Raw genomic sequence first — 16,529 nt, forward strand, 5'->3', positions numbered from 1 at the left:
CACCTCTTTATATCTCTCTCACACCTGTCTCTATATCTGTCTCACATCTGTCTCTATATCTCTCACACCTGTCTCTATATCTGTCTCACATCTGTCTCTATATCTCTCACACCTGTCTCTATATCTGTCTCACACCTCTTTATATCTCTCTCACACCTCTTTATATCTCTCTCACACCTCTTTATATCTGTCTCACATCTGTCTCTATATCTGTCTCACACCTCTTTATATCTGTCTCACACCTCTTTATATCTGTCTCTATATCTGTCTCACATCTGTCTCTATATCTCTCACATTTGTCTTTATATCTCTCTCACACCTGTCTTTATCTGTCTGTCCATATATCTGTCTTGCATCTGTCTCACACCTGTCTCTATATCTCTCACATCTGTGTCACACCTGTCTTTATATCTGTCTCACATCTGTCTCACATCTGTTTCTATTTTTGTCTCACATCATGTCTCTGTCTCTCTTTCAGGACTCTGGTCAGCACCTGAGTGTTATTGATGACTGTAACGATCACATGTTGACAGTTTGGGATTGGCAGAAAAAGTCAAAGATTGCTGAGATCAAGGTGAACACTCACTCTGCATCAAAAAGATTCTACAGCATTAAATTTAAAAACGCGTCTAACCGAGTGAACCCGTTTCAGACCACTAACGAGGTGGTCCTGGCTGTGGAGTTCCACCCCACTGACCCAAACACTATCGTCACCTGTGGAAAATCCCACATCTTCTTCTGGACCTGGACCGGGACCTCGCTGGCTCGTAAACAGGGAATCTTTGGGGTAAGCAGACCGTTCTATTAGACCAACATACTGTGTTTTATCTCTTTCCATTGCAACACATTGTGGTTTTATGTATTGTTATCGATGGTTGATATTTTATTTTCATAAAATTCAGTAATTCTACAAATATTTTATTAATATAAAACTTTTCTGGCCTTCTGTTTCCACTTTTCTTACAACAGTTCACTGATAAGGGTGAAGAGTTTTGAAATTTTCCCTTAAACAAGCTTTTTTCAGCATGTTCTGTGATTTTTCTGGTCATTATTTTATTTTCTAAAAGAAAAGAACATTTCCAGCATGTGATTTAAATCTGGGACAGACTCAAAGTTGTTCTTTCTTTCCCAGCAGTCACTTTTAAATCACATCTTCCTCCATTTTCTGCAAAAGTTAACATCAATTTATCAGATTAAAAATGGAAGATCGGCGCCCGGGACTGTGAATAATTGACCACACACTTTGATCTATTGATGTCTGAGGTGTCCAAACACATGAATGACTCAGCGTAAATGTTCTTTTGACTTGGTTTCTAGGTTTCCTCCGACCTGACTGACTAAGAAACTTCAGACATTTTTTAAAGTAGATACTGACCAAAGAGTTATTTCCAGGTTCACTGTTGTTCAACTGTTGTCTGTGTCATCTGTAATCTGCAGATTTAAACAGGAAAGACAGAACTAATCGACGCAGCTGTTGACTCTCCACAGTTCTGTAGTAAAAGTAGAAAAAGCATCACACTAACAGAAAACTACAGATCAAAACTGAACATCTGGAAAACAAACACCTGTTTGTTTAGAGCTGAGGGATTAAATCGACACAAAGATGAATGATGTTTGGTTGATTATGTGGTCCTATTTAATGCTGCAAATAAGGTCCAGGTTGTAAAAAACCAAAGTTATCCTTTAAGTCCAGGACCTGAGTAGTCTTTGTCTACCTCTGATCTGGTTTCTTGTTGTGTTTTCAGAAATATGAGAAGCCAAAGTTTGTTCAGTGTCTGGCCTTCCTGAGTACTGGAGACATCCTGACTGGAGACTCTGGAGGAGTCTTGCTGGTCTGGACCAGGAGTTCCGCAGAGACCCCCACTGGGAAGGGACCCAGAGGTGAGGACAGACTGATTTATGGCTCTTTGTCGTAGCTGATGTGTGTGTAAGAGCTGGGATATTACGTGGAGACAACAAGGGCTGTGATTGATCAGTTCTGTTCCACACACGTATGTCTGGCTGTTATGTCCTCCTTCAGTGTAACTGTCAGGACCTTAGACAGGAATAAACGGCACGATCCTGACCTGAGATCAGTTTAACACTATGACAAACACCCACAAAGGGAGCGGTGTGTGTGTGTGTCGGGGGGGGCAGTTTCAGTAATGGTTTTAGTGACATGTTGTTAAACTGGTTTCAAGAGGAGCGATGCCAAAAATAAAACGATTTATTAATGAATTCTGCTCTGGAATCAGTGTCAGGTTCAAACAACAAACTCAGGTCCGTACATGTTCAGTACCAGACACAAACCTTTAAAGAAGATAAAGACTTCATGCTGTGAACAGACAGAAGTTTTTTCAGAGGAAACCTGAAGAAACACACCGTACTGTGTGATCTGCTGCTCCTGCTGGCTGCTGCAGGAACTGCACCTGAAGATAAACGTGCTGCAACAGGAAGTGAAGTTATTGCACATAATAACTATACATTCGAGTTGTACAGTCTGACAGCGGGGGGGGGGGTGAAGGACCTCTGGTGGCCCTCCTGACCAGCTCAGTTCAGTCTGAAGCTCCAGGTTTCCAGCGATGTCCTCAACTCGCCTCGTTACAGACCGTCGGGAGAGCAACACGTTCTCAAATGCTCCTTTTTCTCCAATAATAACGAACTCTCCATCAGAAAACGCCTTACAAAATGGTCCTGACGGCTGCATCTCTGGGTGTGCAACGTTTTCTGAAAAGTCCTTGTTGGGTTGGCAGTTTTGTTTGCGACCCATCAGACTCCTCAGACAGATCTCTGTATTTATCCTCATGTTTGGTCATGTAGTGGCGATTCAAATCGTAATTCCAACACAGCGACCACAAATGAAGCGCACGGCTTTACCTTTGACTTCTATAAAGAAGTACCTGGCAGTCCATGTCTCGTTGAAAACAGGACATTCGTTATCGACTTCTCTTTTCTTGGCGTGTAGCGACATATTGAGGCTAACCTGGCTAGCATCACTTGTCACTGTTCACCTTCACTCACGGCTCACACACGCATGTGTGTCCACACGGAAGTAATAGGAACGCAACGCTTTTCAAAATAAAAGCAACACAATTGTATTGCATCTAAGGCATAAATATTTTTGAATAGCCTATATGTTCTAATTTCTGATTGGCCTCACGGGGCCGGACAGGGAGGGACAAAGGGCTGGATGTGGCCCGCAGGCCGCCATTTGCCCACGTTTGTTGTAGAGGATAGCAGAGGCCACCACAGAGTCAGAAAAAGTCCTGAGCGGGGGTCTGCACACTCCGAAGGACCTCAGTCTCCTCAGGAGGTGGAGGGACTCTGGCCCCTCTTGTACAGGGCGTCAGTGTTGTGGGACCGGTCCAGTTTATTGTTAAGGTGAACACCCAGGTACTTGAAACTGTTCACTGTCTCAATGTCCTCCCCCTGGATGTTCACTGGTGAGTGTGATCGTGTCCTCCTCCTGAAGTCAACCCCCATCCCCTTCGTCTTACTGGTGTTCAAGCACAGGTGGTTGGTCTCACACCAGTCCACAAAGTCCATAATGACCGACCGGTTCTCCAGCTCGTTCCCCTCTGACACACAGCCCACGATGGGGGGGTCATCAGAGAACTTCTGAAGATGGCAGCTGTCCATGCTGATGGTGAAGTCCGAGGTGTAGATGGTGAAGAGGAAAGGTGAGAGGACGGTGCCCTGGGGTGCTCCGTGCTGCAGACTACCACCTCTGACTCACAGCTGCGCATTTGCACGTACTGTGGACGGTCAGTGAGGTAGTCAATGGTCCAGCAAGATGTCTATCCACTCCCACGTCCTCCAGCCCCCCCCAGCAGCACCGGTCTGCTGGTGTTGAAAGTGCTGGAGAAGTCAAAGAACTTGACCCTCACAGCGCAGCTGCGGTCTCCAGCTGGGTGAGCGCCCGCTGCAGCACATAGATGACGGCGTCCTCTACCACGATGTTAGGCCTGTAGGCAAACTGCAGCAGGTCTGGTCCTCCCTCTGCTGCCGGGTCAGCGCAGCCAGCTCCTCCGTCTTGTTGGAGATGGAGCGGACTTTTCCCATGATGACAGAGGGAATGGAAGTCCTCAGCTTCTTTCGTCCACCTCTGCAGCCTCTCTTTTTCCTGCGTATCTCAGCAGGGACAGCGGGCTTGTCCACGTACAGCAAAGACGGGCCGCGCAGACTAAGGAGGTCTTCAGGTGTGTCTGTGGGAAAGGCATCCCAGACACGGATCCAAAAGGGCAAATAACAGCCAAACCGAATAAAACTGTAATAAAAGTGGGTTTCCCACGTGCGCAGTTGCTCAATGCTTCGCCCACTTTAAAGAAAGCTAAATAAAAATACCTATTTACAACAGAAAAAGGAAAAGTAAGAAAAAAGGGGTCAGATTAACTGCAACCAGCTGCTGGTCATCCAGCGCCATCTTGAATCATGACGTTTGTTTCTGCAGAGTCGAGTCATCACCAAAGACCACACACAACATTAAACATTGTTTATCACAAAATGCTGCAGTGCTGTTAGAATCAATGTTTCCTTCTGTCAGGAAACTTTCTGTAGAACCAGACGACAGGTGTGACTCACCTGTGTGACTCACCTGTGCGACTCACCTGTGTGCGTATGTTTGTGCAGCATTTCAGATCAGTCGGCAGGTCAAAGGTCACGAGGGCAGCGTGTTCTGTATGTGTGAGATGAGGAGCGGCACTCTGCTGACTGGAGGAGGGAAAGACCGAAAAATCATCCTGTGGGACCACGAACTGCGAGCTGACCGTGACATCGAGGTCACACACACGCACACATACAGACACACAAACACATACAGAAACACACAAACACAGACCCACACACACACACACACACACACACACACACCCACATACCCACACATGCAGACACACACACACATACAGAAACACACAAACACAGACGCACACACACACACCCACATACCCACACAGACACACACACACACACACACACACACACACACGCACAGAAACACACAAACACACACACACACACACACAGAAACACGCACATCAAGCCATGTTCAGTTTTTGTCCTTCCTCAGGTTGTATGTAGGTCCTTCACTTCAGTAAAAGTACTATGACATACTTTGAAAATACTCTGCAAGTAGAAATCCTGCATTCAACACATCTTGAGATACGAGCTTTTCAATGGACAGGAAGGAATCTGAAGAATAACAAGTAACTAAAGCTGTCAGACAAATGTAGTGGAGTAAAAAGTCAAATATTCCCCTCTGAGATGTAGTGGAGTAGAAGTATGAAAAAACTTGAGGAACTGCACAAGTCCAGTATTTAAGTAAACGTACGCAGCATTTTATCACTGATGATCACCCCCCCAATCAGAAGTTAGACTAGAATATTAAGAATTACAAAATCCATCAATATTTTTTTTCTTGCACGTCAGGCAAGGTCACATGACTGTTTGTGTTTACAGGTCCCAGATCAGTACGGAACCATCAGAGCCGTGTCTGAGGGGAAGGGGGAAGAGTTTCTGGTTGGGACATCTCGTAACTTTATCCTGAGAGGAACCTTCAATGATGGCTTCCTGGTGGAGGTCCAGGTGAGACCTCGTGACATCATCATAACAGCATGGTGATATGATGCCTTCAGGCTCTCAGTATCTTTGCTTTGTGATGTGTTCAGGGTCATACAGACGAGCTGTGGGGCTTGGCCTCTCATCCGTCTAGAGAGATGTTTCTGACCTGTGCTCAGGACCGGCTGGTCTGCCTCTGGAACTCGGTGGATCACAGTCTTCAATGGAGCCGCATGCTGGAAGTGAGGGAGGGGTCACTGACTGACAGCTTGGTGGGTTCATTATTTATGGGACATTCACAGATGATTGACAGCTCTTTCTCTCCCTCAGGAACACGGACACTGTGCAGACTTCCATCCCAGCGGAGCAGTGGTCACCATAGGAACACACTCAGGAAAGTCAGTACAGATAGTTTGTAGATCTATAGCCCCCACACATGCTGTACAGATCGTATGTCTTATGAGCAGAGTCCATTCCCAGCTGTGTGTTTTTAATCTGTTAACAGATATCTGGGTCAAGACTTCCTCTTTCACATTTTCACAGATATCTGCATATGAATGTTAATAAGTTCAGATAAACCAGGCCGCGGCCGTTTGGGTCTAAGATCTTATTCCTCTTTTGCAACCAAAGCTTGCTTAAACGCGGTTGATCAGAACCACTCGGACTGCAAACGGAATTTGTAGAAATTAAAATCTATTTTTATGTAAATTTATATGCAGATATCTGTTCGTAGAGTTCATGGTCTAACTGGTCTACCTGTCTCAGGTGGTATGTTCTGGACGCTGAGACCACCGACCTGGTGGCGATCCACACCGACGGGAACGAGCAGCTGTCAGTGATGCGCTTCTCTGTTGGTGGGTGGAGCCAAGTTAAATCATCCTGTTTATAAACAAGTTGAAAATCAGAAGGACTGTTTCCATGTCAACATGATGAGACCTACATGTCCCAGAATGCACCTCTCTATGTGTCTGCAGATGGCAGTCTGCTGGCTGTTGGATCTCACGATAATTTTATTTACCTCTACACCGTCTCTGAGAGAGGACGCAAGTACAGCCGATATGGGAAGTGCACAGTAAGTTATTCATCAGAAACAGAATTCCTTTTTAACTGAACAACACATTTTTAAATTGTATTTACTGATGTCATGTTGTGCTGCCGTCAGCAGTTGGTGGTTAGACTAGAACCAGGTGTGGTGATCTGGTTAACTTTGATTCGAACATGTGTCAGATTGTCTCTGCACTCAGAGAACCGTGGTTACTGACGTAACCTTCTGTTGTCTGTGATGTCTCTCTCCACCTACAGTCCACTCTTGTTGGACTATAATCTAGATTATCATAAAAAGATTAAGAGAATCCAAAGACATCTCTGCATGAAACAGGCAAGGCCAACAACCCACATTGGATGCCTGTGACCTTTGATCCCTCAGGCAGCACTGTATATAAACCTGACATGACTGTATGAAGGATGAGATAAGAAACTTTATGAATCCCCAGATGGGGAAATAGAAAGAAATAGAAATAGCAATAGTACGGCATAGTGTCCTCAGTAATGTCTGCGGCTTTCCTTAAGGCTGCATTTAGCCCCACCAACCTTCATCAATACAGTGGAGCAGCCGGTACATAACCTGAGAGACGAAACCCGGGGTAAACACACGACAACATTAAGAGACTTTTCACATAGAAATCAAACTGAAACTAAAGTAAGGAGTAAAAGTAAGCAGGATTTAACCTCTCAGTGGAAATAACAGCTGATATCAGTGTAGACCAGCTCTCATCAACCACGCACTGTAACAACCGCAACACAACACACACACACATTAGACATGAAGGACTGAGTGAACACCAGTACCTCGAGGGTACTAACCCTAACCCTAACCTCGAGGGTACTAACCCTAACCCTACCTCTACCACAGCTCCTGTGTCTGACTTAGATACCATGTGGGTCAGAATATAACCTTGAGAAACTATAGAAACCTACGTATCCCAGAATTCACTGTTGGTGATGATGATGATGATGATGATGGTCGTCAGATGTGGTCATGAGTCACCTGAATGTTTCTGCAGGGACATTCCAGCTACATCACACACCTGGACTGGTCACCTGACAACAACTTCATCATGTCCAACTCTGGAGACTACGAGATCCTCTACTGTGAGTACTGTGATACTTGACTACGGGACAGCTGAGTAGTTGTACTACTGTACACTTGTGTAATGTTGCAGTTTTGTTTTTCAGGGGACGTTCCAAATGGTTGTAAGTTGATCAGAAATCGCTCAGAGTGTAAAGACATCGACTGGGCAACGTACACCTGCGTCCTGGGATACCATGTATTCGGTTAGTACACCTTCACACCAATATGGCTGCGCACCTTCACACCTGTGCATCTCCACACCTGTGCACCTGCACACCTGTGCATCTCCACACCTGCACACCAATACGGCTGCTCACCTTCATACCTGTGCATCTCCACACCTGTGCATCTCCACACCTCCACACCTTCACACCTGTGCATCTCCACACCTGTGCATCTCCACACCTGTGCACCTGCACACCTGTGCATCTCCACACCTGCACACCAATACGGCTGCGCACCTTCATACCTGTGCATCTCCACACCTCCACACCTTCACACCTGTGCATCTCCACACCTGTGCATCTCCACACCTGTGCATCTCCACACCTGCACACCAATACGGCTGCGCACCTTCACACCTGTGCATCTCCACACCTGTGCACCAGGTGTGGAGGTGTGGAGGTGTGTGTATTTTCAAACTGTGACTTACCCTACATGTCCAAAGGTATACTTATATACTTCACTGGACCTGAACCCCAGGAGACAAACCAAAGTACAGTGAAGGAAAACATTTTCATCCGATTTTTTTTGAAATGTTTGTTTCTGATTCATCAGACTCTCTTTACTGAACAGACTTCATGAACATAACCAACCTAATGATCCAGTTCATCAGAGTCAGTCACATCAGAGGGGCTGAAACGATGATGCTGTTAAAGACCTGTCACTGGAGCAGAACTGTGACAGAAATAAAGAGAATAATTCAAAATGAAGTTAAATTATTAAAAAAAATATCTAAAGCAAGAGTCTGTGACTGATATGAGAGGAGAGCCAACGATACTGTGTTTTTATATACTCATGATGTTTTAACATGTTTTCTGCCAACTTTTTATCTGTGTGTGCGTGTGTCTGTGTGTGTGTGTGTGTGTGTGTGTGTGTGTGTGTGTGTGTCTGTGTCTGTGTCTGTGTCTGCGCGTGCGTGCGTGCGTGCGTGTGTGTGTGTGTGTGTGTGTGTGTGCGTGCGTGTGTGTGTGTGTGTTAGGTGTGTGGCCCGAGGGTTCAGACGGCACCGACATCAACGCTCTGATCAGATCTCACAACAGGAAGGTTATCGCTCTGGCGGACGACTTCTGTAAAGTTCACCTGTTCGCCTATCCCTGCTCCACCCCCAAGGTAAGACACACACACGCACGCATGCACGCACGCACGCACGCACACACACACACTATCAAACCTCACTGAATTCTTGAATTCTTGTGATCAGAGAGTCCGACCAGCCAGAATCCTTTCACAGTCGTCAGTTATGAGTTGAACACCTGAACTCTACCCGACCTTTTTTCCTCGAGTCCTTCATGAGTGAACGATCCGACAGAGCTGAATGATTCATCTACTTTGTTTATTAAATCCAAGTGATCACTTGATTCATTGATGGCGTCACCTTTATGACATCACTAATTTATTATTATTATATTAATTAGTCAGTAATCATTAGTTGCAGCTGTTGAAGTTTTAAAGAAAACCCAAATTAAAATAATAATAAACTAAAACACAGTTTTCTGCTTTTCCTGCTTCTTCGATCAATACCGATGAAGTTTCAGCCATCCTGGATTTCAAGATGAGGATCAATCAATCAATCAATAACCTATCTGTATGTCTGCAGGCTCCCAGCCATAAGTACAGCGCCCACAGCAGTCATGTGACCAACGTCAGCTTCCTGTATAAAGACAGTCACCTGATCTCGACGGGAGGGAAGGACACCAGCATCATGCAGTGGCGTTTGGTGGAGAAGTCTTCACTGTCCCTCGCCGACGGCCTCCTGTCTAACTCCACCCCGCATCGGGGGGACCCGGTCTTCACCGCCCCTCCTCCGAAACAGGAACCTGCTCCTCCCCTGACCGCCAATGGGACCCAAGAACCTTCCCCGGATACCCCACCCCCGACCGAATTAACCCCACCTGTCTCAGAATTAACCCCGCCCCGCTCCGAGTCAACTCCGCCCCCCTCGGACAGCACGGTGAGTCTGAAGGACAGCCTGGAGCCGAGCGACGACACGGCCACGCCCAGCGACGAGGGGCTGCCCCCCCTCACCCCCCCCTCATAGACAGAGAAAGTTGGTGGTTGTGTGTGTGTGTGTATGTTCTGGTACAGCTATCTTTGTGAGGACCCAGCAGGGTTTTACACCTTGTGAATAAATTTTTAAATAAATGTGGTCCTCACTCTCAGATTCAGGGTTCAGATTTAGGATCTGGTTTAGGATCTGGTTTAGGTTCAGTTTAGAATAATGGTTGGGATTGGACCTGTAGCTGCGATGGTCAAGTGAGATTTAATACAATACGATACGTAACTCAGTCGAGTGTGAACACAGACATGAAACACATGTTTATCATTCATTGTTTCTGGTGTCCATCCAGACTAACCCCCCCAGAAATCCACTGAGAAATCAGAGAAGAAGACACAGCAGGACTTCCCTGAGAATCATCATGTTTTTAAGTTTTCAGTGATGTTTGTCTGTAGCAGAATGTTACTGGAGAGATTTAAAGGTAAACTAACAGAATCGATCATGACATAATGGACCTGCATTATGTCACTGAGGGTCCTCACAAGTATAGAAGTACGTGTGTGTGTGTGTGTGTGTGTGTGTGTGTGTGTGTCACAGTTTGAAGAACCTGGAGAGTCTGATTTACCTGAGCAGAGACACCTGTCACACCTGGAAGTTTACTCTCATCCTTAAAACATGATCCTCGAAATCCTTTTATTTAGTTTTTTTTAAAGGGGTGTGGAGAGAAGGTGGGAACACCTGAACAAAAGACAAAAGAATTAAGGGATGAAAACTGACAGGTGATGCAGTCTCAGGTGTGTCAGGTAATAAGTGCAGAGTGGTTGAGCAGGAAGTGTTGGAGGGATCGGAGAGGACCTGCAGGCCTTACATGTCTTTTAGAAACTTGTTTGGATAAAAATTCTTTGAGGATAAAAAACTTAATCTTGTTTTCTTGGTGAGTTTTAGTGATGATTGATTTCTGGCTGCTGACAGTTATCAAAGGAATTTTAAAATGAGATTCATTAATCAACTCTTCTTTGTTGATAAAGTGCCAAATTCAACAACTCTGAAAAACGTCTCACAATAAAAGCCCCCAGGGAGGGACATTACTATTGAAGGTTTTTAATGTGAATTATGATCGATACAGGACAAACCAGAGCGGCTCAAATCTATCAATCTAATCACATGTCTCAGTTTCTGAACGTAAACAATCACAATTATCGGGCTCACTAATAAAAAGTTAAAGGAACAGGAAGTGTGACTACGACCCCCCAGTGTATTTCACTAATAAACAGCCAATCACAGAGCTTCACATTCTGTTGTCTCAGTTCAGATAGAGGACTTCGATAAGTCGGTCAAATTCAGTCCAGTCCGGCCTTAAAGACGCAGTTCTTGGACCTGTTTCAAGAGCCTCTCACCTGAGACAGGTAAGCTTCAGTCCAGAGTGCAGAGGGCTCGAGGCTGAAGCTAAGTCACACTGATAACAGGAAACAGGAAGTAAAGAGGTGGAAACAGGATGTCGGCAGGAAACATGTGGTCAGCCTCCAGAGTTAAAACCGTGACTCATCATCAGAATCCAGAGGTGACAAAAGTGCGTCGCTCTCTGTTTGTATATTCTGCACATACCTGTGTGTATATTTCTGTTCACCACCAGGGGGCAGCAGCTCCTCAGCTACACTGTACAAATACTCAGCCCCTCTTCACCTTCAACACTTACATCACTCAGCCAATGAGGTCACACGGAACACATGTGGGCCTTTCCTCTGATTGGCTGGATCTCAGTGATTCACTGAATGACTGCTGATGATGTTTGTTTTTGTCTCTTCTGGACCATTTCTGTTCAAATGTATTCTGGATGTCATGATGACGTCTTGGGGGGAGGGGTACATGTTTTTTCAATACTCTTCATCTTTCATGTCTTTGTCTTTTCTATGCTTGTCCGTCTGAAGGGCTTGTACAGAGTTCAGGGACTCACCTGGATGTTCAGGGATGGGTGGGGTTATGGGAGGGGCGTATCGAGTATATGGGGATATATGGGAGGGACGTGGTCTTGTGGGAGTTTCTGGATTAAAGTGTTTATTTTTCATGGATCAGTAACGACATTGATACATATAATGATGATGATGACGATGTTCATGTGACTGTTTTGAGCCAATCACGTCTTCTCTCATGCATTCCTGTCAGACGACAGACTGTACTGAAGATTTCAACAAAAAAATGCAAATAAATGTTTTGAAAACTGATGAGTCATTGAATTTTTTTAACTCTACAACTTCACGATACAAACGTCCCACATGTTTCACGTCGAAAACAAGTTGTTTTGTGCCCCTGAACAAATTATTGCTGCTTTGCCAGTGAGAAACTGAACAGGGATCAGTTAATTGTGACCCTGCAGCTACATGTACCTGAGAATACTTGTGTACTTTTACAGCTGTCTCATAAACATTCAAACTGCAGTTTATTTTACCGTCTTTAAAATGAATCTTGCACACTTTCTGTAAAACTCAAGATTTTACTTGCTTTAAGTCCACAGAAACAACGACGACACACACTGATTAAATATTCACGTTTATATTCTGAGCTCATATAAGCGCCACACTGCATTCTGGGAGACTCCCCTCAAGTTTATTTCACATCATGAGGTTTGATGATGTCAGGCTTCGCTGGGCTGTGATTGGCTCATGCATTGCAGCCGTTGGTGTGGCAGCAGTTCCACTTGGGAAGAGAACAGTTCTCCAGCCGAGTGCAGCCTTTTTCTCCGTTATCTGCAACAGTGAAGCGGAAACGAATCCTCAGAGCCTCCACACACGCCACAGAACAGGTTTTTAAATTCACACTGTGTGGTCACAGTGATAATAAGTGAAAACGGAAAGTTGAAACTGTCAAACCAGAATTTTCATCTTTGAAATATTCATTTGAAACTTCCAGACGAAGAACTCCAGAGCCTTTGTGAGCAGGTAGAGGACTTACCTCTGGTGTAGCAGGCCTGTTTGACTTTGCTGGTGCAAGCCAGCAGCAGGTTCCTGACCATCAGGAAGTCCTCACCATAGCACTGGATGTGAAACTGCTCAGCTGAAACACAAACAGGTTTCTACTAGCCATCCCATAGGACCAAGATGGCAGCATATGCACAAGAAAAGGTTCAACGTCTCTCCAGATTTCTACAAATTAATACTTATCTGTCCATTTGTTTCAAGTCTGCTCAGAACAGTCCTGCATACATAAAGCCAACAAGGCCTTTCGAGCCTTGGATATCACAACTTGGACAACTGTAACCTCATTCCGCTAAAATCACAACTTGGACTGATACTGTTCACCCAACATGTGCGCCCTCTAGGCAATATTATCAGGAAATACTCCATAAATTTTCATTGCTATGCAGATTATACCGAGTTATATTTATCAATGATCATTGCTGGCATTCTTCATCGGTCAGTTGCCTCAATTTCAGAATTGATGTTGATGCCATTTATTATTGTACCTGCTGTTCATATTATATTTTGAAATGTTTTGCAGGACTCGATTCACAACAATCTTAGCTTTTCAATCATGTATGACATGAGTACAAGCTAAATGTTGTGTACACAGATGGGCAGAATACATAAGATTAATGTGTGGCAGTCGGTGACTTAATATATGTAATGTTATTTATGCTCGGGTGGTGATGAGAGATCTTTCAAGGAGCCTGAGCATTTTAGAAAACTGGTCATGCTGCTTCCTATGAATTGTGTTTGAGAATGCAGAACATGCAGATGCCGTTCATCTGTGGCTTTATTATCTATGTTTTTTAAATGAACTTGCATTGTGGATAGGGTTAGGGCAGCAGTGTAGAAGCTATTGTATAAGTGAGGGAGTTTAATATTCAGCAACCATAATAGCAAAAATAATTGACACCAAAATCTTTAAATAAATATATTAGTTACCCAAATATAAAGTGAGAGTGAGCATTTAGCATATTTAGTGAAGGTTTAAAATAATCTCCCTATTTTTTTTAAATATATGCAGTAGGCCAAATTGCAGAAAAGTCATATTGTCTGGTGTCATATTTTTTATTTTCTGGGGAAGGACCCCTGCCCCCCACTTTTGGTTTGACTCCTCTGTGTTCATGTGCTGGTGAACAAATAGCTGCTCTGCAGTGAACCATAAAAATCAGCAGGGGGCAGAGAAGAGTAGTAACTAGTTACATTTACTCTGGTACATGAACTTAAATAACTTTTCAGTAAATTATACTCGACGTTTTAATGTGAAATGCTTTTTAATATGACATAAGTAGAGAACAAATACTGTTTAGAGAAGCTAGATGAGACTTTCTCCTCTGCTTCCAAACAACACTAACAGCTCACAGTAACAGACCACAGTGCAGCCAGCTCTGGCTGTGGATGGTGGTCTGAGGTCAATACATCAGAAAAATGACGCAGAGCAATGACTGCATCTGTTGAATGTTTTAAATTGAGAATCTGTTGTATGGACAGGTCAGGGTTAGGATTAGCTCTGTCAAAAAATATGATTTATTGTTGGTTTGGATGGAAGGCCTAGGTGGTGTGGCTTTTTTCCACTAGTGTTTATGCTGACATTTAATACAACAGTTTAAAGGTGTTCTTTAGTTCGACAGTAGTATCACATATCCTCTAACATTTTTCTTAACCTTCCCTGTTTTATGGTTTTTACACAGCAAGATTTAGTCTGATAAAAGTAAAAAATCAGTCCCTTGAAATGTATTCTGACTTTAACTGTAAACTCTCTTTAAAGTTTTCCATCCCTGGTTATCCTAACTTCAGTTTAAAGAGTTCAGTTTGTGAGTGTATAATTTTACCTGAGCAGAGCGGCAGCAGCAACAGCAGCACCAGGTAAAACTTCATATTTCTGGGGTTCTGTTGATCGGATTCAACAAAGCAGCAAAAACTGAGACAAGGACAGCGAAGCTGGCCTTTTATGCTGTGCTCACACACACACACACACACACACACACACACGACACAAAGGTGAACAAACAGATAAGTAATCATTAGACAAATTGTGCTCAATTGATGTTGCCTCAGAAATGACGTCTGGTTCTTGTCCAAACTTTGTTCAGTCGCAGCTTGTCAAAGAAAACGTCTGTCTGGATTGTCATGACTGGAAATCGTGGCTCCTGTACACAGAAATGTTGAAATGTTCTTGAAATGTTCTTGCAGAGTGTGTGAATGAGAGCCAAACTGTAAAGTACTTTGGATAAAAGTGCTAAGTAAATTTACCATTTAGCCAGCTGCTTTGATGAGTCATGAATCCACATCATGTTTGAGGATTGGCTGGTTTTTCAACGGAGTCATGACAGGCCAATCAATGATTGGCTGAGAGCATCAGCATTTTTCTTGTACTTTGGACACTAAAGTTGAACTTAACCAAACATCTGTTGTCACCTTAACATGCACATGGTTGCGTTAGAGATAGGATTAGGGGTTAAGGGGTTTGGCTTATGGGCTATAGGAGAACATTCTGACGCTTGGTATCAGAATCATGTCCATGGTCCATGAAAACTAGCTCTGAGCCCAGAAATGGGACAACTGCCGCCAAGTATGTCCTGATCAAACATTGGGACTTCTTTCCCTGAAATGAATTTTCTTAATGAGTTGATTTATTTGTACACTCACTGATGAGTACACTGAGATGAATGGAAGTACTTTGTCTGGTTCTTGGTCTTGAATTTTCATTTGTACATACATTTGAGTGAATGCCTCGAGTATCCCCTCTGTCTGAGGGCAACCAATAAAACTTGTATGGCTTGTACGAAACCTTCCTCCCCTGAACACATTTTTCTAAATAATAATAATTGAGCCTTAATGAGCCCCGTGTAGGTTGGGAGTTTGGATCAGCATCTTTGAAATATACCTGAAAATGGAATTTACCTGTGGTATTGAAATGTGTTCCTTTAACTGGGTCTAAGAAATTCACTTGTTTTTCATCAATGGTGCATTTCATTGTGTGTTCAAATGATTTGGAAATTCAATAAATCCAAAATATCATCAAGGAATATGAAATATTGTAATGGTTCCAGTAGAGCTCTCGCCGGGGCTGAGTTTTCCCAGTTTGCTATATAAATATTTGCACATGATGGTGCAAACTTGTTGCCCATGTCAGTCCCTTTGATTTGTAGAAAAAATCCAGAGTTCAAAGTCATTACTGAGGTTCTCCAATAACTCTAATATGTATATATCTGGTGTTTTTGCATTTGGATATTTCAACAACCTTCACAGCAGGGTTGGAAACCCTGCTTGGGTTTCAATATTGGTGTACAGCCAATATCAATTGTGAATAAAAAAGAGTTGGATGGGATTGAGATATTTTTTACTGTGGATATAAAATCGTGGGTGTCCTTCAGATAGCTGGGGTGCTTGGTGAAAGCACTCACCATGTGCATCAGATGCTACGAAGGTTGTTGGAAAACAAACTTTGTGAGAGCAGAGAAATGCGAGTTTCGCTCCTTTTTGGGCAAAACCTGTGGAAAGGTGAGAGCAGACCCGGAGAAAATCAGGGCAGCAAACCGTAAGAAATTTCAATACTTCCTGCGCTTTGCCAACTTTAACCGGCACTTTATCAAAGACTACAGCGGAGTTGTGTCCCCCTTGACTAGCCTAACCTCTGTTCTCCTGGTCCACAGAAGCAGGATTTACCAAACAAAGCCATGTT

At 43.9% G+C, this 16,529-nt stretch overlaps 2 protein-coding genes across 2 annotated transcripts in view; one reads left to right on the forward strand and one right to left on the reverse strand.

Annotated features, from left to right (window-relative positions):
* LOC121614023 (echinoderm microtubule-associated protein-like 4) overlaps positions 1-12,106 on the forward strand; it is a 31,233-nt gene extending 19,127 nt beyond the window's left edge. The window contains exons 12-24 of the mRNA XM_041947787.1: positions 479-574; positions 653-787; positions 1,746-1,881; positions 4,609-4,757; positions 5,437-5,562; positions 5,646-5,777; positions 5,866-5,933; positions 6,301-6,389; positions 6,510-6,607; positions 7,599-7,686; positions 7,771-7,869; positions 8,868-8,998; positions 9,486-12,106. Coding sequence (XP_041803721.1) covers positions 479-574; positions 653-787; positions 1,746-1,881; positions 4,609-4,757; positions 5,437-5,562; positions 5,646-5,777; positions 5,866-5,933; positions 6,301-6,389; positions 6,510-6,607; positions 7,599-7,686; positions 7,771-7,869; positions 8,868-8,998; positions 9,486-9,926 — 1,788 coding nt within the window. The 3' untranslated portion in view covers positions 9,927-12,106. The remainder of the gene's footprint in view (positions 1-478; positions 575-652; positions 788-1,745; positions 1,882-4,608; positions 4,758-5,436; positions 5,563-5,645; positions 5,778-5,865; positions 5,934-6,300; positions 6,390-6,509; positions 6,608-7,598; positions 7,687-7,770; positions 7,870-8,867; positions 8,999-9,485) is intronic.
* Positions 12,107-12,542: 436 nt separating this feature from the next.
* wu:fj16a03 (uncharacterized protein LOC335475 homolog) lies at positions 12,543-14,722 on the reverse strand. The gene is made up of 3 exons (XM_041948205.1): positions 14,677-14,722; positions 12,834-12,935; positions 12,543-12,628 (listed from the first exon to the last, which is right to left on the reverse strand). Exons 1-3 carry the CDS (start codon positions 14,720-14,722, stop codon positions 12,543-12,545), a joined length of 234 nt encoding a protein of 77 aa, XP_041804139.1.
* Positions 14,723-16,529: the final 1,807 nt, after the last annotated feature.

Source organism: Chelmon rostratus, chromosome 11 (assembly GCF_017976325.1).
Source record: "Chelmon rostratus isolate fCheRos1 chromosome 11, fCheRos1.pri, whole genome shotgun sequence".
In the NCBI taxonomy this organism is placed as follows: domain Eukaryota; kingdom Metazoa; phylum Chordata; class Actinopteri; order Chaetodontiformes; family Chaetodontidae; genus Chelmon; species Chelmon rostratus.